The 27,912-nt window shown below is 50.5% G+C and overlaps 1 protein-coding gene across 3 annotated transcripts in view; it reads right to left on the bottom strand.

Annotated features, from left to right (window-relative positions):
- The window catches only part of Mad1l1 (mitotic arrest deficient 1 like 1), a 309,793-nt gene that overhangs the window by 156,485 nt on the left and 125,396 nt on the right, over window positions 1-27,912 (bottom strand). For all 3 annotated transcript variants that reach the window (NM_001109387.1, XM_063271650.1, XM_017598453.3), the window contains one exon: window positions 20,892-21,036. In NM_001109387.1, the coding sequence (NP_001102857.1) occupies window positions 20,892-21,036 (145 nt within the window). The remainder of the gene's footprint in view (window positions 1-20,891; window positions 21,037-27,912) is intronic.

Genomic DNA, 27,912 nt, shown 5'->3' with positions numbered 1-27,912 from the left:
CAAAATCCCCCATTGGGAGCCTAGGGAAATAGCCCAGCAGAACATGCTGGCCTTGGAGGTGGGGCTCAGTAACTGATTACCTGATATTGCAAAGTCCCGAGCTCAGTCTCTAGCGCCACAAATAAAAGGGGAGGGGAGGGTCCTGTTGGGCTAGTACCAGCAGGAGCCAAGTACCTGACCTGCACAGCCTCATGGTATAAAAGGGGTGTCTATACACTGCACCCATCTCTGTCCCTCTGACATGTCCATGGGCTGGTCTCCTAGAATTAAGAGCACTTTTCTGAAATGCCTTCACCTGAAGAACAGGTCTAAGTCTCCCAGGACTAGTGAGAGGGGTGACTAACTCTCATGGGTGTGGCACACACAGCCGGTCTGGTTGTGATCACCCAGACTAACTTTCTTAGCCACTTTTTAAATTGTCACTTTCCAGACTCCCAACTCTCCCAGTATCCCTTTGAGAAGTCTAGTCACCTCTGCTCCGACTGGAACAGAGCAGAGCTCTCCTCTGCTGTCAGTGGAGAATGGAATGAGTCTGTGACCACTGTCACATCTGGCTGTGCAGGCAGAGACCAGAGCAGCAGGCCACTGCTCTTCCCTTGCCTCAGGGACAGGGCGTCTTCCAGGCGTGCAGGTGCCATGCATCACCGAGGCCAGCCACTAAGAGGCAAAACTGAACCAAAGTGTTGCCTGTCACTGTAGACATGGCAACTAGACAGAACCTTACGGGGTAGCCAGGTCTTTCATAATGGTAAGGGAGCCACTGAAAGGAGAGGAAATCAACCTGAGATCCCGACTGCGACCCCACCCCTCCCCAACCCTGCAAGTGACCCTGGGAAATGCTAGTGTACCTAGACAGTCCTGAGGTTTGATTCCCTATCAACCTCCCTGCTCTGTACCAATTAGCCAATCGTGTCAGACTGTAAAGTCAAGCTCCTACCAGGGGGATGAGCCACTCTCACCAACTGTGTTAAAATAAAACTAAGTGACCTTCCTGTCCTGTGTGCTAAAGCCCAGCTTTGGTCATGTCTCACCTTTAGCAAAATAAAACTGCCTTGCCAAGCTACTTTTGATTTGCTTGTGTTTCTTTGTGCTACACTGAGGTTATTCTTTTCTGACATATGGAGACTGGTGTGTTGGTCCTAAGGGGAACTCCACTAAACCTGCATCCATTATGGGTTGAGACTCTGTGGTGATGCAGATGTTTAGGGTCACCCGTGCCCCTACAACCCTCCCCCTGTGCACTGTAAAAAAGCTCAATAAACTCATTGATCTCACCAAGTTGGATTTCGGTGACATGGTACTTTGGATGTTCCTATGTGTCTCTCCAGGAAAAGTTACACAACACTAAGCCACCCTAGTTTGTCTTCCCTGACAGTCTGCCAATAAAACAAGTCCCAGGGTACACCTAGCTTTGTCCAAGGGACAGGCAAAGCTGGCTTGTGCCCATTGGCAGAGGTTAGGGGGAACATCACTTGGAACAACAGCAGGAGCTGTTACTAAGATTTAACACTAGCAGCCACCACCACCCACTTTATGTTGTGGACATGCAACCAAGCACATCCCACACAGTACCAGTGTTCATTTAGTCACTCAACATGCACCTCAGGACACCATGTACCTCAGAACACCATGCAAACCACAGTTGCCTCTCCTCAAGGATACCTGACTCTTACTGCTAATGGATACCCTGGCCAGGAAGAGAGCCTCTGGGAAGCAACAGCCCTGAACTCAGAAAGTTTGTATCCTCTCTGCATCCTTCTAATTTATAAAATTGCTTATGTGAAGATATTACCATGCATAATGTATTCAGCTACACAGTGTGAGCAGCAGCCTTAATGGAGAAAATTCAAGTCAGCCACCAGACACGTCAGGGGTAGAAGCCTGCTGCTGACTTCTGAGCATGCTTGGGCCCCCTCCTTGTTGTCCACAGGGGCATGGGACAAGCACACAAAGCAATGCGTTGAGCTGGGCTGGCTCCCTGCTACTTTCTCAAGTGATGTGCAGAAAAGCTGACACCTTTCCCAGCCTCTGTGGTAGGCCTGCATTTGCATGTAAATAGCTGACAGATACAAGGAACTGAAAGCATGGGAGAGCTCTTTAATTAACTTTAACCCTCTGAAAATCCATGCAGCCACCCCCCTCAAGAGCCCTCTGAAAGCTGCAGCTGGGGAGGGGCAGCTACAGGCTGGGCACCAACGCCTACCTGATGCCAAGTCAACAAGATTTCCTAGTAGCCAGGCTGCAAGGGGCTCCCGGGTCAGCCTCTTACCTGGCTCACACTTCATCAATGGCACTGCCAGAGACAGGACTAAGTGACCCGGACCACTGAGCTCTCGGAGGATTGCTGCCCACTCATCCTGCAGCCTGCTGTGTGCTGGTGGTGACTGGTTCACAGCCAAGACCCCCTAGCACAGAAATCTGGGCTCAGGGAGGCTGCCTGTGGCCACCAACACAGCAGGGAGAGCAGTCCAGCAGCAGTGGCTCCTGGTTCCTGGGAGACCTTTTTCCCATGGAAGAATCCCAGGAGACAAAACTGTCTTTACTATCATAAACCCTGCATATAGGACTGCATGCACCTGTGGGACCATCATTTACCCAATGCCTGGCATTGGTGACTGGCAAAAGTGAGCCCAGCATCTTTGGAATCAGCCTGGGGATAGAGGTCAGACAAGAGCCGCAAGCACACACTGAGTCTCAGGCACCTTGGGCTGTCTTCCTGTCCAGTCAGCATCTGCTTGGTATGTGTCATTCTTCATGAGAAAGAAGCCTGAAATGCAGGCTTATGATGAGCACATGACTTGGCCCCCTGGGGCCAAATCACAGCTCCTGGGCGATGGCACAGCCAAAGAAAGCCAAGGGAAGGGCAGGAAACAGAGGAGCCACATGTGCCTAACAAAGGAGCTACTACCAGGGGTAACAGTGGCATGAAAGGCCATTCCCGCTTAATTCATGTTCCTTGACCTCTGCCCTGCTCTAGAGACACATGACTCTGACTGACCCTGCCTTCTCCCAAGGTCACTACAAAAGGCTTCCCTACCCCCAAGCACACTCGTCAGCCCTGGCTCTACATTTTCTATAATGCCATCCCTCTCGGGAGCACACAGGGGGCTTAAATGAGGCTGGCTTCTTCTGGAATAAATCACGCAGCTGTAGCTAGCAATATTTCTTTAACCGGAGGTTAATAAAAATCACCAGCGAAGGCTAACCAGCGGATCTAATTTATTTAGAGACTTCCATCAGGCTGTGGACAGAGCCCTTTATAAGGGCTTATTACAGCGCCGGAGGAGGCTCCAGAAGAGCGACGGTCACTTAGTGGGATTTGCGGACCCCAGAGCAAAGTGAAAAATTTAACAGGACTCCTCAAGGAAGGAGAAGAGAGAGCAATGTGAAGCCAATTTATCACTTAACAAGCGAGCCTCTCTCTGCCAGGGCCACCTCAGAACCTGTCCCAGGGAGATGACCAAAAGCAAGGCCCAAGAGGCCCTCAGCTAGGCCTGCCCTGCAAAACGAAGGGAGATCTGAGTTGCAGCTAAGAACAAAGTCCTCCCAGGGACCCCAGAAAGAGGCCCAGGCATCCCCGCAAACAAGGTGGCAGGGCCCCACAAGTTCCCAACACAGTATGGCACTTTCTCCCTGTCCTAGGGCAGTGGCACTAGGAGGGAGGGCTGTCTCCTAAGTCACCTGGGAGGAGGTGTCCCACACCCCATCCTGCAGTACTAGAGGTGCCTGTGCAGGTGCCATCAGCAAGCCAGGGGGACAGAGCCTGCCTCTTCTCTACACAGTGGAGACCTCCACACGCCTGCAAGCTCTGCAGAGCCCTCAGCTAGAGAGCCAGCCTTCAAACCATGACCACAGAAAACGGCTTTCTACTGCAGACCCACACACCCTTCTCACCCGAGCCTGCCCGCTCAACGTCAGACACTCTGGCCATGCATGCACGACCTTCCTCCTTGGCCTGACTTGGGAGACAGAGGAGAGGGGCTCTTTAACACACTGAAACGTCTATTTAGAAAAGTTCAAGATCCCTGAAAGGTAGAAGTAAAGGAACTCTTCATCCTTCTCTCTGATTTGTCCAGAAATCAAACACTGGACACAATGTAGGTTGACAAAAAGATATCTGGGGCTGATGGCCTTTGGAGACCACCACTGGTACATCAAAGTGAAACTCACTACCTCAGGCTTCATAAAGTCACAAGGCAATGTCTTATGCTAGCAAAGGCCCAATATCCCACCTTCTTCTCAAAGGAGAGGAGGAACTCTAGCCTGGGGTCACCCCACAGTCGCTGGGCCTCACCCTGGTAAAAGTATAAACATTTTTAAGGGGGATTGCAGCAGCACTCTAGCCCCACCCCAAACCTCTGGGAAGCACAGCCATACACCGAGCCTGGCCACTTAATGCCCTAGATTGGGCAAACCTGACTGTCAGGCTTACTAGATGAGGGAGGGCCCTAAGGAGAGCCCCTGGGCTTCCTGTTCTGCTCCCCCACTTAGTCAAACCACCTTCGGCCCATACTGCTCTTTCCTCGGGTCCTCGAGCCTTTCTGGCTAGAATCATTTCTCAGCTTCCCATGGCTCTGCAGACTCAAGATGAGCTGACCTAAGGCAAAAGCCAGTAATGAGCATGCACGGAGGATCATGCCATGTCATCAAGGCAATCTGACAGCTTAGCCCCTGTGACAGCACTGCAAACCCCAGAAAGGACTCTGGAGCAAGCTGGTGGCATGCTATTCTAATGGGACTTCCCCTGTTCCTTCCTGGGATTTAACTGGGGCCAGTCTGGGTCTTTGCTGGGAAAGTTAAGCAAAAGAACATTAGTTTCAAATGGCACCCCAGCTATCGACCGCTTTCCACTTGGTGATGGATGGTATTTAATACCCTCTAGTTGCAGCACCCCAGGTCTGTAAATACTGATCCTGTTTTATTGCTATTTCATCACTATTACGATGGTCATGGCTGCTCCTCCTCCTCTGAGTTTAATGTTCCATGGGAGTCTCACAGGAAAACAGCACAACAGCAGAAGACGCCTGCTTTCTAGGACATATACACCCACAAGTGCATACATACATGCACAACACACACTTAAGCACAGAGTGCTCACACAGCTGACTTATAGGTACACAAACACTCATCCTCACACTTGTGTGCCAACACTGGCAGCCCTGCCTCTAGGATATCCACATACTCTTGACTAGGGATGCTCCTTCCATACCCCATCCTCAATTCCAGGGCAGCAACCCATCCTGAGCCAGGTGCAGCTTCCTCTTCTACAAATTAAGACTGCAAATCCTAGTCACAGTTTCAAAGTGATCCCCCACACATATCCACAGGATTATCACAATGCTAAGAGTTACGTGGAAGAAAGTCGTGTTCATGAAAGCAAGCACCATGGTTCATCTGGTGTGGTCAGCACATGGCTGAGCCCCTCAGATAACAGAACTCCCCCCAAAAAAGTAAAGCAAAGACCTGACAAACGGAAACCATGATAGGGCCTGAAGAGTTGGCTCAGCTGGTAAATGGTTAGCTACACAAGCGTGAGAGCCCACATTCAGATCCCCGCAGTGCATCTGAGGGTTGAGAGGACGGCACATGCAGTACTGGGAGGGAAAGGCAAATGACTCCTTGGAGTTCATCAGCCTCACCCAGGTCAGTGAGACACAACATCTCAGACAACATCTCAGAAAATATGGCTCAGAATGACTCAGGAAGGAAGACACCCAGTGCAAACTTCTGGTCTCTACACATAGGCATAAGCACAGAACAGACAAGAATACACACAAACACTTCAAACATACCGGTTAAAAATTGTTTCCAAAAAAAGCCAAGCATGTAATACATGCCTATAAACAGAGGGAACACACACACACACACACACACACACACACACACACACACACACGCACGCATGCGCACACACACACACACACGCACGCGCGCACACACACACACACACACACACACACACACACACACACACACACACACACGCTTGAGAAAGCCAACCTGAAAGAACTTGTCATCCTCCCAGGGAACACAGACTGCTACACCTGTGGCAGGGACACCCACCCCAATGCACACATACTAGCTTTGGGGACTTCACAGGATCCTTGGAAGCCAGTTATGTGAAGAACCACACAGTAGCAGCCCCAGTGCTGACCTGGCCCAGCAGCAGGCCAAGGGCAGACATGAAGGCCAGGCAGCAGGGGAGGCTGCAGCACAGTCAACATCTTTGGAGCAGGCTCCAGGCAGAACAGGGACCAGGTCCAGCACCACTGCTGTGGTGGCTATTTTTGGAAGCTGCACTCGAGAGGCTGTCTTGGCAGGGAACCATGCCTTTGAGCACCACCATCAATTTTCACCTGCAGCCAGTGCCTTTCCTTTCAGGACCAAGGTTATTCAAAGATTTGGATTTCTTCGAAATTGTGTGAAAAAGTTGGACAAGGTCTTCACCGCAGGCAAAGAGAGTTCTGCGATAGAAACCAAAGTGTCAGGAACAAACTTGGCCTCTGGTAGCACCCAGGTGCCTTGTTAACTCCCCTGGATATTGGAGGTCACATGTCCCCAACAAGGCTAAGCCATAGGCCAGTTGTGCTGAGTGCAGAAAACAGACCCAGGCCATCACTGGGCACCTCTTCCCTTCTCATTAGTGTGTAGCCTTGTGTTAGGACTCCAAACCCACCCCAGCTAAGGTATTGGCTGTTTTTGTATTTGGTTGCTGCTTGAAATCTGAAACACGGTCTCACACTGTAGTCCAAGCTGGCCTTGAACTCACCGAGATCTACCTGCCTCCATTCCCCAAGTGCCGGGGTTAATGTACCCCATATGTGGTAGCACAGGCATGGTAAACTCCAATTGAGCTGTGATGTGAATATCCGGAAATGAAAGGGTAGCCCAGAGCAGGATGGTGCAGGGCAGCGGATAAGCACCCGGGCTTGGATCTGAGGGTGTTTCCAATGGCTCTGAAGATCAAGATCAATGGCACGTGAATGCAGCATTTTAGAAAGTCAAGGTTAATAGAAAACAAACCCGCCAGCATTCTACTAACATTTTCCCCTAGAAAGATGCTCTGCCTTGCCCTGCACCTACCTGACTCACTGTGACAGCCCTGTTGTCCCTCATGCCCTAGACACCATCCTGCGGGACCATGAGGATGTTTCAGAAACAATGACAGGGCTGGCAGCGTGCTGTGGCCTCCAACTATATAGACCAATTCCTTTCCAGAAGCCTTTCTGAAGAGTACTCAAAGGGCCAGTGTCCTAGAGGGGTGCGCTCTGGAGTGGGATGCACTAAATAGTGGCAGGGCAGCATGGAGGAAGGGGGAGGGGGACCACATGGGAGACAGACACTGCTGCACAAGCTCAGTATCTTCAGACATCGTCCACCAAGACCAGAGGCAGTAGCTGCCATCCTTAACCAAAATGTGTCAGCTAAGCACAGGGAAGGATGGATGATGGCAGGGACAAGGCACCACATTTTCCACCACCCACCTCACTGCTCCACCACTGATAACTCCTCTTCCTCCATTGTTGAGAAACTGAAAAGACAACTGCCACCACCTTCCAAATAGCTGATTTTAAGCCATGAAACCAAAACCAAAATAAAAAACAAAAAACAAAAACCCAGAAACCAAAGCATCTGTAACTGCTACCTGGTTCCAGAGTCTCTAGATGTCCCTGAAATCCTATAAAGGGTAGGTACAGGGCCACCGATCTTTGGGGCTGGGGGCAACATGTCTATGCTCTCCCATGCATGCTGGCCATGGCAGAAGAGAGCACTGAGGCTTGATTTGCCATCCTTATTGTCAGGTCAAAGACCTTCCTGGGCACATGACCTTGTGCAGGCGACTTCTCTATGCCCTCAACTTGTCCACCCATCAGAACAGGGAGCCAAACAATTGCCAGATTTTGCCCGACTGCAAACAGCTGTGCCAAAGGGCCTGTTCAAAGCAAAGGCAGAGAGATGCATGTGAACCAGGGCTGGGCAGGGTGACGGCAGTGCCAAGGGAGGAGGGACGTGCAGGCAAAGCCTCTGAGGCAACGGTGGGCTGCAAAGGGTGATCAGGAAAAGATCTGGCAGGTCTCAGACCTGAAGAGGGGACCCCATCAGATCCCTGGATTGGCCTGCATAAAGGTCACCTTGCTTTCATGGATCAGCAGCAGTGACCAGAGGCAAGCCCCTCCTGCCCACACACCAAAGAACCCCTATCTTAATAACCATCTGCAACTTGGAAAGAAACAAAAGGCATTTTGTTTTGATCTCATTTTATTCCCGAAAATTGTTTTTCTCCCTAAAACCTTCTTTCCTGTCACAACCCAGCTCCAGTGGCACTCTTGTTGGGACGATGTGAAGGCCAAGGACAACTTTCAAGTGACTTTGCAATGGCTCCTTCCCAGACCAAAGGAATGCTTTCCTTTCAGACAAAATGGGAGCCAGAAGGGCAGGAAGAGAGGCTAGGCAGAAGCTTGTTTAGCATCCACAAAGTCCAGGGTTCACTTTGAACAAATTGGTACACATCCAGAATCCTAGCACCGAAGGAGTAGAGGTAGGGGATCAAAAGTTTACGGTCAAGTTTGAGGCCAGTCAAAAGATGGGATATAGGTCCCAAAAAGGTCTGACAAGCAGGTAATAAACACACCACTGTACACCCGTGTTGTGGACCCTGCTGGTTGAGAAGAGAAAGGACATCAGGGTACACAGAACAATTCCCCAGCAGGAACAGAGGCCATGGGACATCCCACCAGCTGCTCCAAACTGATTGCCAATGTCCGCAGAAGTGGAGGGAACCTTTAAGTAAGAAGCCAGTGGGCTTGGACCTGAACCTGGTTGCGTAGCACGTTTATAACAAAACCATCCCATTGCACCCTGCTTCTCTCTGCACTGTGGATCAGGGCTGGCAGTGCAAAGTGCAGAAAACTAGGCACAGGGGCCAGAAAGTTCAACAGATAAGAGCACTGGCTACTCCATCAGAGGCCCAGGTTCAATTCCCACCACCACAGGGTAGCTAACAATTGTCTGGAACTCCAGTTCCAGGAGATCTGATGCTGGCCTCTGGCCTCTGCAAGCACTACACATATACTATGCACATACATACATGCAGGCAAAACAAAACCAAAACACCCATATACATAAACTTGAAGGAAGGGAAGGAGGGAGGGAGGGAGGGAGGGAGGGAGGGAGGGAGGGAGGGAGGAAGGAAGGAAAGAAGGAAGGAAGGAAGGAAACAACAAAAGAAGGAAGGAAACAACAAAAGAAGGAAGGCAGACTGACCTGGGACCATTTTGTTACCCAAGTATAGAGATAGAGCTGCCACGAAGGTGAAGGGGCCTACAGGAGTGGGGTAATACAGCCATATCTCCCCCAGCATGGCACACAGTACATGTGCTTACAGTAGACAGAAAGGAACAAAAGAGCACAGAGAACATACAGCCTCTGATGGCGGAAAGGGAAGAGAACCATCAGGTCCAGGGGCAGGCACATGGATTGAAGGTAATAGCTGCCATTTCTACACAGAGCCAGAAACCTGGTTCAGAGAAGCAGAGTTCAGCCACATCTTGTAGCCGCTTCTAGGACTCTGGCCCTCCCTTACATGAACAAGACTTCCCAACTCAGCAGTGGCACCCAGACCAGCAGAATAGAGGTCCCACCCCAATGATTCAAGCACTGTATTCATCTTACCGAGCCCTCATGGTACATGCATGCTTTCCTTCGGGGTGCTATAGAGTCCCTATGGTTCTACCCTAGGAGCAGTGACATCAACCTCCATGCAAGCTGCAAGGGAAGGCACACAGGAACCCTGCAGTATCCCCATGGCCACTTACCCTCCTGTATATCAGTCCTTCTTCAAATAAAAAGAAGCACTAAATTGTGTGAGCCCCTGTGTGTGTGTGTGCGCGTGCGTGCACAAATACATGAGTACACGCATCTCCAACATTAGCTCTCTCTCACACTTCTACCTCTTGAAGTCATCATATAAAAGGCTGGGGAGAGACAGCAGCACCCATGTGGAAAGCTAAGTGGTCGTGGCAACCCAGCAGTTGGGAGGCAGGATCCCTGGAGCAAGTCAGTCAGCTGAACTAGCTGCATGGACAAGATGTAGGGTCAGCAAGAAACCCTGACTCAGCAAATAACATGGAGTGTGTTACAGGAAGAAATCCAATGTAACCTCTGGTCTACACACACACACACACACACACACACACACACACACACACACACACACACAGGGGCGGGGGGAGTCCCTAAATCAAGTTGTGCCGGAGTGATCTGTGTGATCAGATCTCTCAGATCTGAAAGGCCCAGAATGAAGGTAAGTCACTTTTCCATTTGCAGCAAGCAGAGAAAGGAGAAAGGTCAGGTACCAAGGCAAAAAGAAGAGGGTCCACCAAGAGTCACACCCCAGAAAAGATCTAACCCTTTGTCCACTCCCATGAGGACCTATATGAAGTCAAATTTACGTCAGCACACCTGTGCCTGGTCAGACTGTCCAGACAGCATGGGGGGCCCTGCAATTTCCCAAGGAGGAAGCGAGATCAGGGCTGCCAACTTCGATAAATGCTGCACCCTCCAAAGAGTCCTGAGTCTTCAAGAACTAATGCCTGCTTAGCAGGCCAGATCCTTCATGGCCCAAGGGCTCAACAGGAGACTCCCAGTCTCAACAGTGGTCAAAAGAAAGGGTTCCCAGAGGCCTAAATAGACAGCCCTGCTCTCCCAGGAGACTGAAGCAGGAGGATCTTGGGTTCATGGCCAGTCTAAGTAACTTCAGTTTTTATAAAGGGCTAGTGATGCTGCTCAATGGCAGGGTCCTGACCAATCATGCTCAAGGCCCATGGTGCAAGCCTCAGTACTATAAGAGGGTTGGTCTCCCTTGACATTAGAAGCATAGGAGCAAGCACAACCGCGCAGGGCATATCAGGCAGATTCTAGCCTGAGACTGAACAGGGGTCACAGTGAGAAGAAAATAAGAGAACAGAGCATCATCTCCTGCTGAGCAGCCTCAGCCAAGCCTCTAAGCCTCACTTAGTCCTCAATTGGATGAGTTAAAAAGAGGGCTGCGGCACAGATCCCACAACCTGTATGGCTGCCAGACCTGGGAGGCTGCAGAATTATGGGGAACACCATTTCACAAACAACAGCTTCCCCATGATCCAGAATCCGGAGAGAGAAGGCAGCAGCCAAGAAAATTCCCTTCTATGTGGCTAGAGTCCCATACCCTAGGGACAGTGAGATGAGGAGGATGGGGTCAACAGCAAAGGCCCAAGCCTGGAGCTCCAGGCCAAGTCCACTGGACAGCCACCATGGCTTGGAGAATGGCTGGGCAAACAGCACAACCTCAGCACTCACTGGCCATGGAGCCTCCACTACTACTGACACTTGCCTTGGAGACAGGGGCTGCCACTCACAAGGCCAGAACAAGACCAGAGACAGGCTCAGTGTAGTAAGTAGTGCCACAATCATAAGAACAAGTTACAGAGGGCCAAGAAGACTGCGCAGGGGTTAAGAGTGCTTGCTTATGGAACATGAGGACCTGAGTTTGAATCTCCGTACCCATATAAAATGTTGAGCGCAGTTACATATGCCTATAGCCCCAGAGTTATGGGAGCATGTAGACAGAAAGATCACGGGGAATCGCTGTCTAACCTGCAAGCTTTGGGTTCAGTGGGACTATGTCTCAGGGAAATGAGAGTAATGGTGGCAGCGGGGGTGGGGATGGGGGGCTGGTATCCTCCTTTGGCCTGAATACATTCATCCTTGTATACATGTCTATCACACACATGGGGCCAGGGGGCAAACCAAACAAGAAGTTCAGCCATGAATCTGTTGTTAAGGTGGTAACAGCAGGTGATCAGGGGTAGAACTGCTCTGGATTCCCACCCATTCCACCTGTCTCTGTGCCTCAGTTTCTTCTTTAGCCCCAGCATTAAGGAGATCTCACAACAGGATAGGAAAGTCCTGTATTTGAAAGGCATCATGAGGTAAGGGTGGCTGCATGCAGAAGGGTCTCTGAGAAGAACTCAGAGCTGGGTGGTGTCCACACCAGCTACTGCTGAAGAGCACAATGGCAGCGAACCCACTGTATTTAAATCTTCTAGACCCCAGAGGCAACTGAAATGCGGCAGCAGATGAATGCTGGGTAAACTGCAGTCTGCCATGCACTGCAATGGTAACCAATGACTTTTTTTTTTCCCCCTGGAGCTGAGGACCGAACCCAGGGCCTTGTGCTTGCTAGGCAAGCGCTCTACCACTGAGCTAAATCCCTAACCCCACCAATGACTTTTTAAGCTGAGTGATCCAGCCAAGAAAAATAAGGAGGAATTTGAAGTCACATTCCTAAGTAAAAGATACCAGTCTGGGGGTCAAGGAGACAGCTCAGTTAGTAAAGCGCTTGCTGCCCTAGCAAGGACCTGTGTTTGATCCCCAGCACCTACTTACAAGCTGGCTGTGGTGGTACATCTGTAGCCCTGTTCAAGGATGACCCCTGGAGCTCAGTGGCCTGTCAGCCTAGCCTACTCAAGAAGCTCCAGGACAATGAGAGCCAGTCTCTAAAACCCAGGTGAGGAGTCATTAAGGAAGAGGCCACAGATTGTCCTTTGACCTCCACATGCACACACTCACACAGAAAAGGCTCCACTCAGCATAGCATTGTCACACCAAGGATTTCTGGGTACTCATAACTCATGTCCATACTAAGCCCAATTACTGGAACCCATGGCCTACTGTGATGCCCTCTAGAAAATGAACATCCAGGCAAGGATCCACCCAGGCAGAGGGGTGAGAAAAAACGTGGAAGAATGACAAAGATTTATTCCTAGTCTAACAGGATTGCATGCGACCCAACAGGATACATATGAAGGCACAGCCTGGGAGAGGGTGGCGGGCTGAGCTACTAGGCATCCAAAGCAATAGCAGGAGGGAGGGATGACCAGACAGGCACAGAAGGTGTCCAGGGTGGAGAAAGCTCTCTGGGCCACCTATAGTGTGGAAGTTCTACACCCATCTAGTCCCAGAGATGACACTCCTATAAGTGACCCTTGCAATACCAAAGCATCTCCATACTAGAACACTGAGCACAGCAGTGCACAGGACCCAGAACCTAAGAGCCAGCCAATGGGATACCATACAGACAAAGGGAAGAGAAAGGGTGCCAGCAACACTTGGCTTACCGCTGACTGCTTAAAGTCTAAAACTGGAGCTGGTGGGGTGGCTTAGAGGGGTGACCTGAGTGAACCCCCAGAACCCAATAAAGGTGCAAAGAAAGAACTAACAAGGCTGTTCTCTGGCCTCCACAGGTGCAGCATTCAGAAAAGTAAAACCCACAAACATGATTCTGCTTTGATGGGATGCTTGGAACATGAGAATCACCGAAATAGGAACCAGGATCACAGGCAGGGCCAGACAGCCCTTCATCCTGAAGGTCATGGGTCCGTGTAAGTAAACCCAAATGGATGACAGGATGGCACAGTCTGCCACCCATGCTCACCCTGCAGTACACCACTCCAGGTGTACGCCAGAAGAAGCTTGGTCACAGGCATAAGAGATACCTCTCTATCATCACAACTTCCCATAACTCTAAGATCACTCAACCAACAAAAACCCCACAGCACATGGGCTGCCCAGCCTCAGACCGTGCAGCACAGGTGCTTCCTCCTCAGCATGACCGTCCGCAGGCTGTGCTGAGGGCCAGCAGTCATAAGAGGCTGATCATAACCACTAGGCAGAAGATAAACAAAATGAAGAGTCTGCTAAGTCGCCTTGCAAACTTACCAGAGGGGGCTGGAGAGATGGCTCTTAGGGAGGACCCAAGTTGACCTCCCAGCACTCGTGTCAGGAGCTCACAAATGCCTGTGACTCCAGCTCCGACACTTCTGGCCCTCTCAGACACACCCATTCACATGTGTATCCTCCCCTTCCCGCCCCTGATACAAATATAACTAAAAAGAGCACACACCATAAGTAGAAAATAGGGAGGAAATCCAATGCTGTGTCAGATTTTTAGTATAAAATCTATAAAACTTGCTGTGAAAAATTAAAGACCATCTCAGTAAATGAGGGATGGTTAATGCCACTTATAAAACCAAACAACACCAAGATACAATTTTTCTCCAAAATGATTCAAGAACTCATTGCCGTCTGAATCATACTCTAGCAGTGTCCTGTGAGAGGTAACCAGCGGCACAGGGGGAGGTGTAGGGGACCTACAGATCTGTCCCAGAGATGGAAGCAGTTTGTGTGCGGGTGTGGGGCTGCCCATGTATGGGAAGTACCAATCTTTTAAGATGTTTTGTACTTATGTGTGTGCGCATATGTGTTTGTGCACGTGTCACATTCGTGTGAGTGTCCAGAGAGGTCGAAAGACTGAAGGGGCCTGGAGCTAGAGTTACATGCAGTCCCAGGGCTCCAGGGAGACTGCTGGAGCTGAGCCTGAATCCTAAGAAAACATCAAGAGCTCTTAACAGCCGAGCCATCTCTCCAGCCCTCATTCTTTCTTTCTTCCCAACTTTATTTATTTAGGGGGCGCTCTGTGGTACACATGTGTTAGTCAGCAGAGACAGCACTAGTCTCCACTTTCATGTGGTTTCTAAGGCTAAGGTCATCGGGCTTCATGACAAGCATCCTTAGCCACTGGGTCCCCTCACCAGCCCACTTGCGAGCATCTTACGTGAATCCTGAAGATTGCACACAAATCCCTGCCTCCTTAGCCATTTCTGTAACACCGCCACCCCACCCCATTCAGGCAATTCTTCGTGTCTTATTCTGCAACAGAGTCTTGCTAGTTTGCTCAAAGTTTGCACTCACGTTGTAGAGCGCGCTGATCTAGAGCTGGTAGCTGGGCTCACAGGCCTGGGCCATTGCAGCTAGGGAATTGAAAGAACAACAGATCTGGCAGATATCAACACTTACATTCAAGTGGAAATTCAGACAAGGTGACATGGACAGAGAGACACGAGGAGCTGACAGCAGATTCTACAGCAGCCCACTATGGACAGGTCAAAGGATGCCCCTTTCAAGAGCAGAGCCATTCAACAGTGGATCACAGAAGACAGAACAAGCCTGGGCACCTGTTTCATATCACACTCCAAACCCAATTCCAGGTGCCTGTCAGACTTGAGCATAAAAGGTAAAACCATGGACTGCTTGGAGGAAGCTGTGAGGTTCCCTTTAATATCTTCCTGACTTCAGTCAGCAGAGATACTTAATCAAAACGCCCAGAGCGCCAGCAGAAAGAGAAAATCGATATACTGGACTGCAATTAAAATGAAAAACGTCTGTTCACCTGCAGACACAGAAGTGGTGACAAGTGAAAGCATGCCACAGGTGAAGAGGGTCTTATCCCTATGCAAGGGGTCACACCCAGATTCCAGATCACCTGCTAATCCCTAGGGAAACTTGAGAGGCCAAAGAACTGGAGAGTTGTGTGAATCTAGAGGATGGAGAATGCATGTGGCACCCTCACTGGGCACTCTGGCAGGTGGTTTGCCAACCCAAGGCAGCCTATGGTCACCAGAGCTGTCAGCTAGAGCACTCGCTGTGGACAAGCACGTGCACTAAAGTATCAATTTATTTGTGACATGTTAAGTCCAGCCACTTGAGGTCCACACAACAGCAACACGACGCTAACCACGGTTATCAGAAGCCAGACATGAAGAGCAGGGGCCCTGTCAGTTCACAGCAAAACCACATTCACAGTCAGAAGCAGGTGGGTCCCCTGAGTGTGAGGGGAACACAAGGCTGCTTGCTGCCTGCCCCCCGTCTTTCCTGCACTGCAGGAGGTGCACACAGCCTTCAGCACAAAACTCACTGGGAAAAACAAAACACACTGCAGAATAAAGACACAATGGACACAAGTACCTAGTGCCGTATTCCAAAATATTCGACAGCACCAGCCATACTGGGAAAGGCCAAAGATGTGCCCAGATGAAAATGGATGGGCACATAGTGGTATTTTCACCCCCGATCACAGAAGTGGACAGTGAATGAACTCTGTCAATGAGAATAGACCTCCAATGCACAATTCTGCAGCACAAGAAGCCACACTGTGGACCAATAAAACACACACACACATGGGGTTGGGGATTTAGTTCAGTGGTAGAGCGCTTGCCTAGCAAGTGCAAGGCCCTGGGTTTAGTCCCCAGCTCCGAAAAAAAGAAAAAAGAAAAAAGAGAGAGAGAGAGAGAGAGAGAGAGAGAGAGAGAGAGAGAGAAGCTGACCAACGAGTACATACACAGTAAGCCTACAGAACCCTACTAAGGGTTTCCTTACAGAGCCCCAGGTCCATCTCAACCCCACGGAAGCGCCCAGCTAGTTCACAGCCCCTCTGCCTCTAGAAGGTTCTTCACAAACATGCGCCATAAAACAAAGCACCCTAAGGGCAGGGCAGAGAGAGCCCCACCTGATTCTATCCCACCCTCCAGAGGTGACGTAGGACAGGGCTGAGAGCCAGGGAGCGTCCCTCTGGCACAGTGCTCATCTGCAGACAGTGTCCTGCCCAGCACGGAGCAGAGGAGACCCTGCATCTGTTAGAGCTCTCCAAGTAGGAGAATGGCAACGTTGGGTACATGCCTAATAGATAAGAACTTAAGCAGACACTGCTTCCCTCTCCTGTCTATGGGAGTACATCTGACCTTGTGACAGCGTTCTAGCAGGAAGAAAACCAAGTCATTCCAAAGCAAATACTCAGCAAGATGGGCTGCATGAGCCTCCTGCCCCAGCGCCATACCTCTCCTCACCCTTCACCAGGAACAAGACCCTTGGGTATGGTGCCCATTCCCTGCCCACAGTTCTTCCAGGGCCACAGGAACCCACGACTGCATGTGATCTCTAGCTCTCATAGGAGTAGCCTGTGAATCGAACTGTGCCACACGCAGGAGTCAGGCACAATCCCCGTGGATTAGCAGTGGAGGGAATGTCCCCAGGCTTCAGGGCTGACCTGGAGTGTGGCAGCGCACTCTCCACAGAGGAGGCACAGACCACCTGTCTGCCGGTAGCTCACAGAAGCACTCGAAACGGTAGGCACTGTGGACAAGTCTGCTACTTGCCTCTAGGGTCGATGCCACATTGGCTCCACTGTTGTGGGTGGCCAGAGTGCCACAGCAGAGGCCTTGAGACAGTAGGAAGTTACAGTCTATGAGAGTCTTGACTCAAAGGACATTTCACAAAAGGGAACAGCTCAGCCTCCCAGCAAGCACAAAGACAGACAGCTGTCACTTCCCAAGAGACTTACTCCAGGAACCTGTTCACAGCAACACAAGCAGAGCAGGCACAGAACACTCACTATCCACAGCGCCAAGTCCAGGAACAGTGAAGATGGCTCAATTAGTAAAGTGCCGGCTTTATAAGCACAAAGACCTAAGTTAGAACCCAAGAATCCACATTTAAAAGGCCAGGTGCAATGAATGGTTCATGTTTGTGACCCTGGGGTAGGGAAGGCTGAGGCAGGAAAATCCCTGGGACCTGACACTAAGTCAAGCCTATTTGGTAAGCTCCAGGCAAATGGGAGACTATGGCAGAGACAAGGGCCTCACAGGTAAGGGCACTCTGCAGCCAAGCCTGACACTCTGTTTGATCCCACCACACGGGAGGAGAGAACCACTTCCTACAGGTTGTGTTTTAAGTTGCACACACATATAAATGTAACACACACACACACACACACACATACACACACACACACACACACACAAACCCAGGTAGGAGGTATCTGAAGAAAGACACTAAGGTTGATCTCTGGCCTCTACATGCATATCTACATGAACAAGAATTCACATGTGCAAATACATACACAAACGCACTGAAACAATCTGAGGGGTCCTAAGACAGGACTTCGCCATGACAACCAAATGGCCTCTGCAATTGCCACCTCACCAAGATAGGACTGGCCACCAAGGGCCCAACAAGTCACTTCTTTCCAGGCCTGCTTTCTAGAATCTGTGTCCCTAGTGACTGTGCCCCTGGGGACCTCGGGTGACCAAATAGAGGAAATGGAACGTTTTCTTTCATAAAAATAAAATAAAATAAAAATAAATTCTTGCTTATATTCTATAAATATGATTCTGCAACTATGGTATAGATTATTAGTGAGCACTAGAAATAGCGTGCCTCAAATAGGAAAATGGTTTGTGTTCACCCAGTGCCAGAAGCCAATTTTCAATTGCTTAAAATAGTCATGATATTTTACCAAGGTAATTATACTCTTAGCTATCAGTAACAATTAACTCCTTAGACTGGAGCCACTTAATAAAGGTCTCGAGACAAAATTGTGCATGCCAAGCACCGTGAACTGGAATGTGAAGCAGGCAGAGGCCCCTTGGAGGGGATGCCAAGGAGGAACAGCACAGCTGGTTCCAGGCTGTGCAGATGGATGTTAGACAGGACCCACACCCTCCCCCTCAGGGGGCTGGGCTGGAGGTGCAGAGAGGCAAGGTCAGGCAGAAGTGAGCAGACCTAGAGACTGAGGCCTAACAGCAGCCATTGGGACAGTGAAGATGGGCTCACAGGTAAGCCAGACTGGAGTCCAGGATACCCAGGCCAGATGCTTAGCCAGCAGGTAGAACAGGGGACATTATACCACACTGTGAAAGCACTAGACTGGCCTAATGAATAGTTGCATCATTCTGGCTGGCTAGCAAGTCAAATCCCTACATCCCAGACCCAGGGCTGGGAAGGCAATGGGTATTGATCCATTGAATCTCTCAGAGGGACAGCTGGTATAGATAATCATTGGTATAGATAATCAGTCAGTGTCGGGCAATCGATAGCTACCTTCCCACTGACTCAGAGTGAGGCCAGGAGTGCAGCATGGGTCAGGGTGAGGCCACTGTGGACAGAGAGCCATTGGATTTCCATGTTCAGGGAGGAGAGTGGAAATTTCCTGACTAGGGCACACCAGGTGGGAATGTCAAGGACAGAGACGCCCCCCCACATAACACACTAGGCACAAGCCTCACAGGATCTGTTCAAGGAAGCACAGGAGCTCAACGAAGATCATACTGTGAACAGTCACCACCAAGTTCACCGCAGCTCTAGTGATACAGCAGCAACGAGGGCCACAGCAGTCACAGAGTATACATAGCCAACACAAAATGTCCCACTCGGCATGCACATGTGGGAATGCTATGGAACCCATTCTACCAAAACACCCAGAGTATGTGGGCATACAAGTACACAACATGGACGCACACACCAAGATCAGACCACTGATTTCTCCTGAAAGTAGATGAAATAGCTGTGCTTCTAGAGCAATTTCTCCAAGGACCCAGAAGGCTGTGACCAATGCACAAGCTCCAGAAATCCAGAGTCTGGAAGCTTCTCTACCAGGCTGGCTGGGAGGGGCAAGGCAGGCTGGAAGTATGAAAAGGGCAGATGCTAACTCTGAGTCCTCCACCCTACGCATAGCCGCCCTACGCATAGCCGCCCTACGAATAGACTTCCTCTCCTGGGCCTGCACTGCAGAGCCTCCCAGGGCAGACAAAGAACTTGCTGTCAGATGGCAGGGTGCTGCAGATGGCTGTCTGTTGTACTAACACCTCAGCGGTGTAGCTGAGGCAGCTCAGGACCATCCCTCAGAGCTCATTCTCGCAGTCTGAGCAATAGTCCTGAGATCACAAGGAACAGTTAGTCTCTCTTCACCACACAGTACATCTGGAGGTTCTGGGTCACAGGACACAAGCGCCTCTTCCACTAAGGAAGTCTATGAAGCAGATCCCCTCCCCATCCCACTCTCTGAGCTGGCTGTCTTCTCATGCCACCCGCACACATAGTAAGCTGCCCATGGCCAGCAGACCAGACATCTGCCACCTCCTGCCCCCGTGCACCTGCAATCTTGGCATCTCTGTGACAGCCTTCTTCCCTGAACCATGTCTCTATGGGGATGGGGCCAGCTCTCTTCACATGCTCTGGTAAACAGTAAATCCTCTGGGTCTTTGTTTAAGCCTCACCTCCGACAGCTCCCCCCGTGTCAGTGCGCACAGCAGTGTTTGTCTTTGTCACGGCTGGTGACTGTATGGCTGAGAGCTCTGCCTCTTGCCCACTGCACTGTCAAGTCTGAAGGCCATGACCACACATTCCCATCACACAGGCTTCACAATGACAGATGCTGCGCAGGAACGGATGACGCTGAGGTCCAGGAAGGAAACTATGCCAACACGCTTAGCGTCTCCTAGGCCAAGGTACAATGCCGGAACTAAGCTACTATGAGAAGACAGTCTAGCCACTTCCTTTCCTGAGCCCTGAGGCCTAAAAGGAAGGCTCAGCCCTGCCCCAGCCCTGGGAAGAAGTGTGTGAGGTCAACACAAATGCGAGATCTTCTTTTAGGAGACACTGGGGGATTGGCATAAGGCCGTCAGGAGTAGCGCATCACTCTGTAAGGAGCCGCAGCATCCGCTCTATACCCGGGTGGCCATCCTCACAGCCCTCTCCGGTTTCCTCTGCTCATGCTGACAGCACAGGGCAGGAAGGCTGCCCACCACTAAGGAAGGCCAGCTTATAGAAAACACTTTCCCTGAGGTGCTGCACCAGCCCAGGTCAAGACATGCGAGAAAGTGAGTCTGGGAGGCTGGTTGAGAGAGCCTTCAATTCCTTCTTGCCTCGGTCTCCTAAATTCTAGGATTATGGTTGTATGCTGTAGCTCAGGGCTCTGGATGACTCCTGCTATTCAAAACAGTGTCCTCAAATCTGGACTGAGAGCACGCAGCCTAACTGAACTGTTCTGTTGCAGCCTGCAGCTAGGAAAGGCCAGCAGTGTGCCTGGCCTGTGGTCTAGGGTATGCAGGATACCCACTGGAGATGTAAAGCTGTGGACCACAGAGTCTGCATGAAGATGAGCAATCAGAGAGAAAAGGCCAGGCATGGGCATGGTGGTGTGGGTATGGGTGAGCTCAGCCACGCTGGGTGAACTGTACCTTGGTCAGCAATGCATTGCGCTTCTGGAGCCTTCGGGCAAGTGCCTCATGTGTCTCCCTCTTCTTCCTCTCTTCCAGCAGCTGTGCATTGACCTGCCGGACCTCATCCTGGAGCTGCTGCTGGGCCTTCTCCAGACCCCGGGCACTGTAGGGAAGGCAAGATGGTAGATCCATGAGGCCTGACATGACCATCCCCATGACTAAGGACACATCCCCCACTGTGTATCCCACAGGGGCATCCTAAAATAGAGCTGCACGTGCAAACACCTCGTCGTCGTTTCCTCGCTCCTGAATAGCTACTTAGTGCCTTTCAGGAGATTCTGGATTTCAAAGACACCCAGGGTGATCCCAGAACACGGTGCGAGGGGGAGGGAAGTGCAACTCCACACACAATGGGAAAGATTGTCAGCCACAGGCACTTCAAGACGGCACTTCTGAATGAGCTAAATTGCCAGCGCAAGCACTTCCCATGTGAGTCACAGTCGGCACAGATGTGCAGCACAGGGCGGGTGCGGAGAACAGCCCCCGCAGCAAGCACTGGGCCTGGAGAGTTTCTGAAGGAGAAAGTCCTGGCTCACACTGGGTGCTAGGCTTGCCATGTGATAACAGATGTCAGAACATACCCAAACAATGGCATCTGACCTCCTCTACTTTCCCTTTCTCTATTTATACACGTGTGTATGTGTTTTTGCAGTATAAAGGATTAAAGCCAAAGCTTCAGGCATACTAAGCAAGACCTCTATTACTGGGCCAGGCTGTCAGCCCCTCACTGGGGGATTCTAGGCAGGGGCTCTACCACTGAGCCACAGCCCAGCCCTCACTGGGGGATTCTAGGCAGGGGCTCTACCACTGAGCCACACCCCAGCCCTCACTGGGGGATTCTAGGCAGGGGCTCTACCACTAAGCCACGCCCCAGCCCCTCACTGGGGGATTCTAGGCAGGGGCTCTACCACTGAGCCACACCCTAGCCCCTCACTGGGGGATTCTAGGCAGGGGCTCTACCACTGAGCCACGCCCCAGCCCCTCACTGGGAGAGTCTTAAATAAGTGCTCTGCACTGAGCTACATTCCCAGCCTTCCTCTTATTTTTTTACTTTAAGACAGGATCTCACTAAGTCTCCAAAGCTGAACTTGAGCTTTTAATCTCCTGTTTGAGTATCCCAAAAACCAGGGTTATAGGTTGTGCCACCAAGCCTGGCTTCCCTTTACAATACCTGCTTCCCTACTGTATCCCTGTGGCCTCTTTGGTTTGGCCCCTTCCTTCCTTATGACACTCCAACAAGCAAGCTCACAATTTGGTCTATTGTCTCTGCGAACATCAGAGGCCCAGATCTCTGGACTAAGGCCTCTAAGATCCATTGGTCACTCCTAGGCTGAGCAAAGACCATCACAAAGTACCCTTGCTACCACACTACTAGTCCCACAGCTGCCCAGTGCAGCCTCCATTGCCACTGGTCCTACAGAGAATGTGACAAATCCCCGAAGAGCAGGGATCTCATCAAAGACTCACACGGTGCCCTCTCACACACACTGGGCCACCAGCCCTTCTCATGACTGCCCCTGGAGAAGGGTCACAGCAGCAGAAAGAAACAGATCAGAGGACAGGAGCAGCTGGGAAAGGACCAACCAACCCCACCATCAAGATGGCCACTGCTGCCTGATGATGAACTGACAACAGGAACACAGTGTACACGTTGTCAACCACAGACCTCTTTCCAAAGGAAATACTAAAAGCTCTCACAAATGAGACATGGGGGCTAGGGAGACAGTTCAGTTGGTAATGCATTTGCCTTACAAACACGTCCATCTGAGTTTGGATCCTCAGCCACGCAATAACCTGGGCATGGCAGGACATACCTGTAAGTCCAGTGCTGTTAAAAAAGATGTGAAGCAGAAACAGGCAGATAGATCCTGCAAGCATGTTGGCCAGCTCTCTAGATGACTACTTGATCATGTCTCAGGCCAAAGGAGAATGGTGCCTGAAGACTGACACCTCCACATATGTGCCAAGCATATATGGACCCACACAAAGACAGCCAGGCAAATAAATAAATGCAGATGTACAAACAGATAGGCAGACAGACAGACATAGACAGACACAGACGCATACACACACAGGGCAGGGCATCTGGATTCTGTTATCAGGGGACATATGTAACACTCATGCAAAGTAACTGTGACCAGCTACTTTGAAAATGTACGATCTGGGGCGGGGCCTGCGAGAGACACCTGCAGCTCAGATTACTTCTGCATCCAATTATATTTGTTTGCTTTGATTACACAATTTCAAGAAAACCCGAATTCACAAGGGCAGCAGATAACGCTTTTGTCAGGTAGACGCCCCTGCAAATATGTCTATTTCACATCTGAGTGAATACAGGGTTTTGTAAATTATAACTCAGTAAAATCATTTAAACAGCTGAAGTGTAATTTGAAAGTGAATGAAAGTCAAACATTTATGAAGCTTCAGCAGGGGCCTTGATGCTCCTGGTCCTGTGAAGTGTAGCAGGGAACCCTACTCTGGCCACCAACATGACCACAGAAGATAAAGCCAACCATGTGACCTCAAGGACAGTGGTGGGCTTCGATCCTGCAGTCTCAGGACTTGCACTGTCCCCTAGCCCCACTGAGAAGCAGCTGACTGTCACCTGCACCCTAGGTGCATCACAACCTCAAATGCAAGGCAAGAGCAAATATTCATGGGAAACAGGGATATAAAGAGGCTATTTTGAGTTCCAGTTCAATTGAAAACTATTCACAGACCAATTTAATAATCAAGGACTGTGAAATCGACTCTTGAATCGTTGAATTCAGGTGGGGAGGTTCACAAGCGCCTTAAATCTCTGCTCCAAAGTGGGTAATTTAATTAGAATAGCAGCATTTGCTCTGCTACTTAAGAGCCAAGCACAGAGAGACAGACACAACTTTTCAGGGGACAGGACACACACACAGAAGGACTGGGGTCTGAGAACTGCCCTCAGCAAGGAGTTCGGGGAGCTAGCAGGAAGACTGCTAAACCCAAGACGAAGTTTGGGACAGCCTTCCCATTGTAGCTACCCAGGGTCCTATCCACCTGGCAAAGATGCAAACCCAAGGCAATGTCATAACAGCCACTTTGCTGGGACACTGATGACCAGGGCTCAGTGTAACAGAACCAGGCAGCAAGGTTGGACACAGGAAATCTATCACTCAGCCTGAGCCAGCTACCAACCTCCAACTGTAGCTAGGCTCTGCTACCTAAGGGAGGCGAAGACACAGGTACTCAATCTCAGCCCTGCACCTAGGTAACCATGTGGGATGGCACACGTACTGCAGACCATGATCAGAGATGCCATGTGCTATGGCACCACAGGAGAAGGTGGAGTCTTAAGGGTATCGGTGAGACCTGAGTTCCAATTTTTCAGATTATAAAGAAAACCTTTTCTCCCTCTCTCCCCATTATACTCCTCCCCCAAGAAGAAAGGAGTCCCCTCAGGAATGTTAGGTATCTAACCCAAGATCTTGTACCTGCTAGGCAGGCACTCTACCTCTGGTCTCCAGCCCTAGTCCACACCCTCACTCATTCTCATATGCTCCTCCCCTGCATACAGACCCTCTGTACTCGCTGGTGCAGACCAAAGATCCATGTCAGAATGCCTTCCTCAAGCTCTGCCCTTTAGTCATTTTATTTTTTGAGATAGGGCCTCTCCCTGAACCTGTGGCTCACAGTTTTGACCAGGCTAGCTAGCAGGTGAGCCACTGAAATCTTCCTGCCTCTGTCCAACAGATACACCACTGTGCCCAGCTCTATGTGGCTTCTGAGGACCTGACTTTAGTCTAAATGCTTGTGTAGCAGGCGCTTTACTCCCCGTCCTCTCTTTTAAGAACAAAATACATTTCATCTGCTGTGCAGAGCAAAACCAGATATAAGAGGAATGCATGGTCCTACAGAAGATGCCAGACAACAGGCAGGACTGCAGACCACAGCAGATCCTAAGGTCAGTTCCAGGCAGAATAGGTTCCCAGGTTTCCAACAGGACAGGGACAGACTATAAACTGCAGTTCAGAACAAAGCAAAGGGAGGGCGCTCCAGAGCATCATTTGCAGAGCTTCAATGAAGCCCCGAGCACAATGATCAACAGGCTGGATTCCTCCTGGCTGCAAAACAGGCATAAATCACTGAGCAGGTGACTGCAGAGGAAGGGACAGCTCACATACGCCAGACAGGCAGCAGCAGATCCCTTCTGAGACTGCAGGATACATACAGGTATCTGAGTGGGTAGGGAGCACTGGCTGCCTGCAGGGGCTGGGGTTTTAAGTACAGCAGGCATCACAGACCTGATTAGATGGTGTGCAGGAGAAGAGTGTATGGAGGAAGCAGATGGGAAGCCCTCCAGTAAGCTGGTCAGGCACGGGGTCCTGCACATCCTCTGTGGCAGGCTAAGTAGGTGCCAGCTGGTATGGCAAACATGGGCTACAGGTCCATGCACCCCAGAGCTGAGGTACTGCTGCGTATCTTGCCATGGCAAAGAAAAAACCAGTGAGGAAAAGAGTGCTTTAGTCCATGGTGAGGCAGGTGGCATGGAGTAAAAGAAGAGAATTAGGTATCTTGGGTTAGTTAGCTAATATCCTGAAGGGACTCTTCTCCCCACAGGCACAGGAGAAGACATTGTGTGAGACACTTGGGGGATGAAAGATTAAATACTCATATCCAGGGCGCATTCACATTGTGTGGAAACAGGAGTTGGCTAGGAGACTCAGTCTTTGACAGAGGCAGTGAAGAACTGAGAACAGGAGCAAGAAGAAAAACCTCAAGAGAAAGAGAGAGGACATAAAAGCCGTCCTCAGAGCACAGATGTGAGCAGAAGGGGCAGAGGTCTAGACACCCTGGAGCCTGCTTAGGAACGGGAGGCTGTGTGGGAACAGGTGGGTACTCTCCATCCAGGCAGGTCCATGGAGGAAGCAGGTTGGCAAGCTCCAGGGGGTGGGGGTGTCCCATGGAGGAGACACGGCCTGCAGATAGACAAAGTACCATACAAGAGAGCCGCAATACAATGTCCAAAGAGGCTCTGAACACTCACAGCCAGGCTTCCAAGTCACACCTAGACTCCCAGGCACACAAGAATGCAGACATACAGGAATCCTCAAGTTGACATGGATCTCAAATTGAAATGGGGACCTCTCCCACTGGGTCCATGGGTCCTGAGAGCCTCAACAGCTGGAAGAATTTGAGCAACTTCATCCTAACATAGATTCCCCACCATCTCCTGGGGTTGTTGGCTCTCTCTCTTGCCCTCCCTTCACACCCCCCAGGGAGGTTCTCTCCATTCAACGCCAGTCTTTCTTTCAAGGAAGAAAAGAGATCGCTTATAAAAAATTAAAGCTCTCGCTCCACAGCGAGCTGAACTCTGAGGGCAGCGGCATTTCCACGAACCTCTGGGGCTTCAGAGCGAAGCTCTTGGTTCTTCAAGGAGAAGCTGAGCGTGTTTATCGATCGCTGCCTTTCTGAGGCAGCATCTGCTGAGAGAATGAGTTCAGGCCTTTGAGAGACATCTTTGGATGTGGTGGGACACTGCCACTCACTTTCATGTGAGCTTCGTCAGAAACCCAGGACTAAGAATATCTACTTTCAAGGAACCAGGCCAGGCCAAGAGCTACTGCAGAGCGGCAGGAGACATTTTAACAAATGTCTCCAAGACAATGCTTCTTCCAGCTTTTCCTTGCCTGACCCAGCATTTCAGAGCCCTGGGTCCTGCCCCAACTGGATCCCAGCACCCCACACTCATGTACCAAGAAAAGCATACCCTATCAACATATGCTGTGGGGGCCCCAAACACTGTGGCACCATAGAGCAGCTCTAAGAAAGTGTTTGGTGCCCATCTGAGAGAGAAGCCAGGTACCAAGTCACAGTGTGTCTATATACATCAGACAGTGAGTTGTCAACGTAGAGCTCATTGAGAAGCTGGCTCTAACAACAGGACTGAGCCCTCCCTCCCTCCCCCATTTCAGACCAAGCATGTCTATCTATGAGTATCCTCTGAGGCCTCTTGTCTGGGACAGCTAAACAGTCCAAGAGTAAAAATGTCACACTCTTGAAATGGCTGGAACCATTGCCAACAGAAGTTACCAGTGTTTACTCTGTGATATCGAAATGCCTACCATGGGAAAGAAAAGCCAGAGGTTCAGCCATGGAAACTCAGCCTAAAGAAAAGGCTCGATGGAGAAGAACTCTAGCTGCCTCAACTTCCCCAATTTGGTGTCTGCTGGATGTTGTGCATACCCAATTACATGTTCGTTATCTAGCTATGTGTCATGTATCTATTACTTGCTATTGGGGTGGGGGGAATATTGGCTTGCTATATACTTAATAAAGTCGCTCATTCAAAACCACAAGCGCAGCTGGACAGTGGTGACACACACCTTTAATTCCAGCACTTGGGAGGCAGGGGCAGGTGGATTTCTGTGAGTTTGAAGCCATCCTGGTCTACAAAACAAGTTCTAGGACAGCCAGGGCTCTTACCAGAGAAACCTTGTCTGGAAAAAGAAAACAAAAAACCCACAAGTGTGAGTACTGCAGGGCATTCACCACACCACACAGAGAACAGTGCTGGAGGGCCAAGTGGGGCAGACACACAGTGTGTGCATGCGCCTCCACAGCCATGGCCAAGCCAGGCTCTGTTTAAAAAAAACAAAACCTAAAACCACTGAGGCCTTGGATGCAGCTCAGCTGGCAGAATGCTCGCCCAGCCTGCAGTTCCCTAGCACTGCATACACAGGTGTGGTAGCACACACCTGTGATCCTAGCACTTAGGAGGTGGAGACAGGTTGGAATCCAAAATCATCCTCGGCTATGCAGCAAATTCAAGGTGGAACTGGGCTACATGACACCTTGTCTAAAACATAAAACATAAAGCTGGGCATGAAGGTGCACGTGGCTAATCCTGCAAAGGCAGAAGCAAGCAGATCTTTGTGAGTTTGAGGCCAGCCTGGACTATAAAGCTCGCTCCAGGCCATCTAGGGCTCCGTGGACAAGGGTATCGCTG

This window comes from Rattus norvegicus, chromosome 12 (genome assembly GCF_036323735.1).
Source record: "Rattus norvegicus strain BN/NHsdMcwi chromosome 12, GRCr8, whole genome shotgun sequence".
Taxonomy (NCBI): domain Eukaryota; kingdom Metazoa; phylum Chordata; class Mammalia; order Rodentia; family Muridae; genus Rattus; species Rattus norvegicus.
This window is presented reverse-complemented; position numbering and strand designations above follow the sequence as displayed.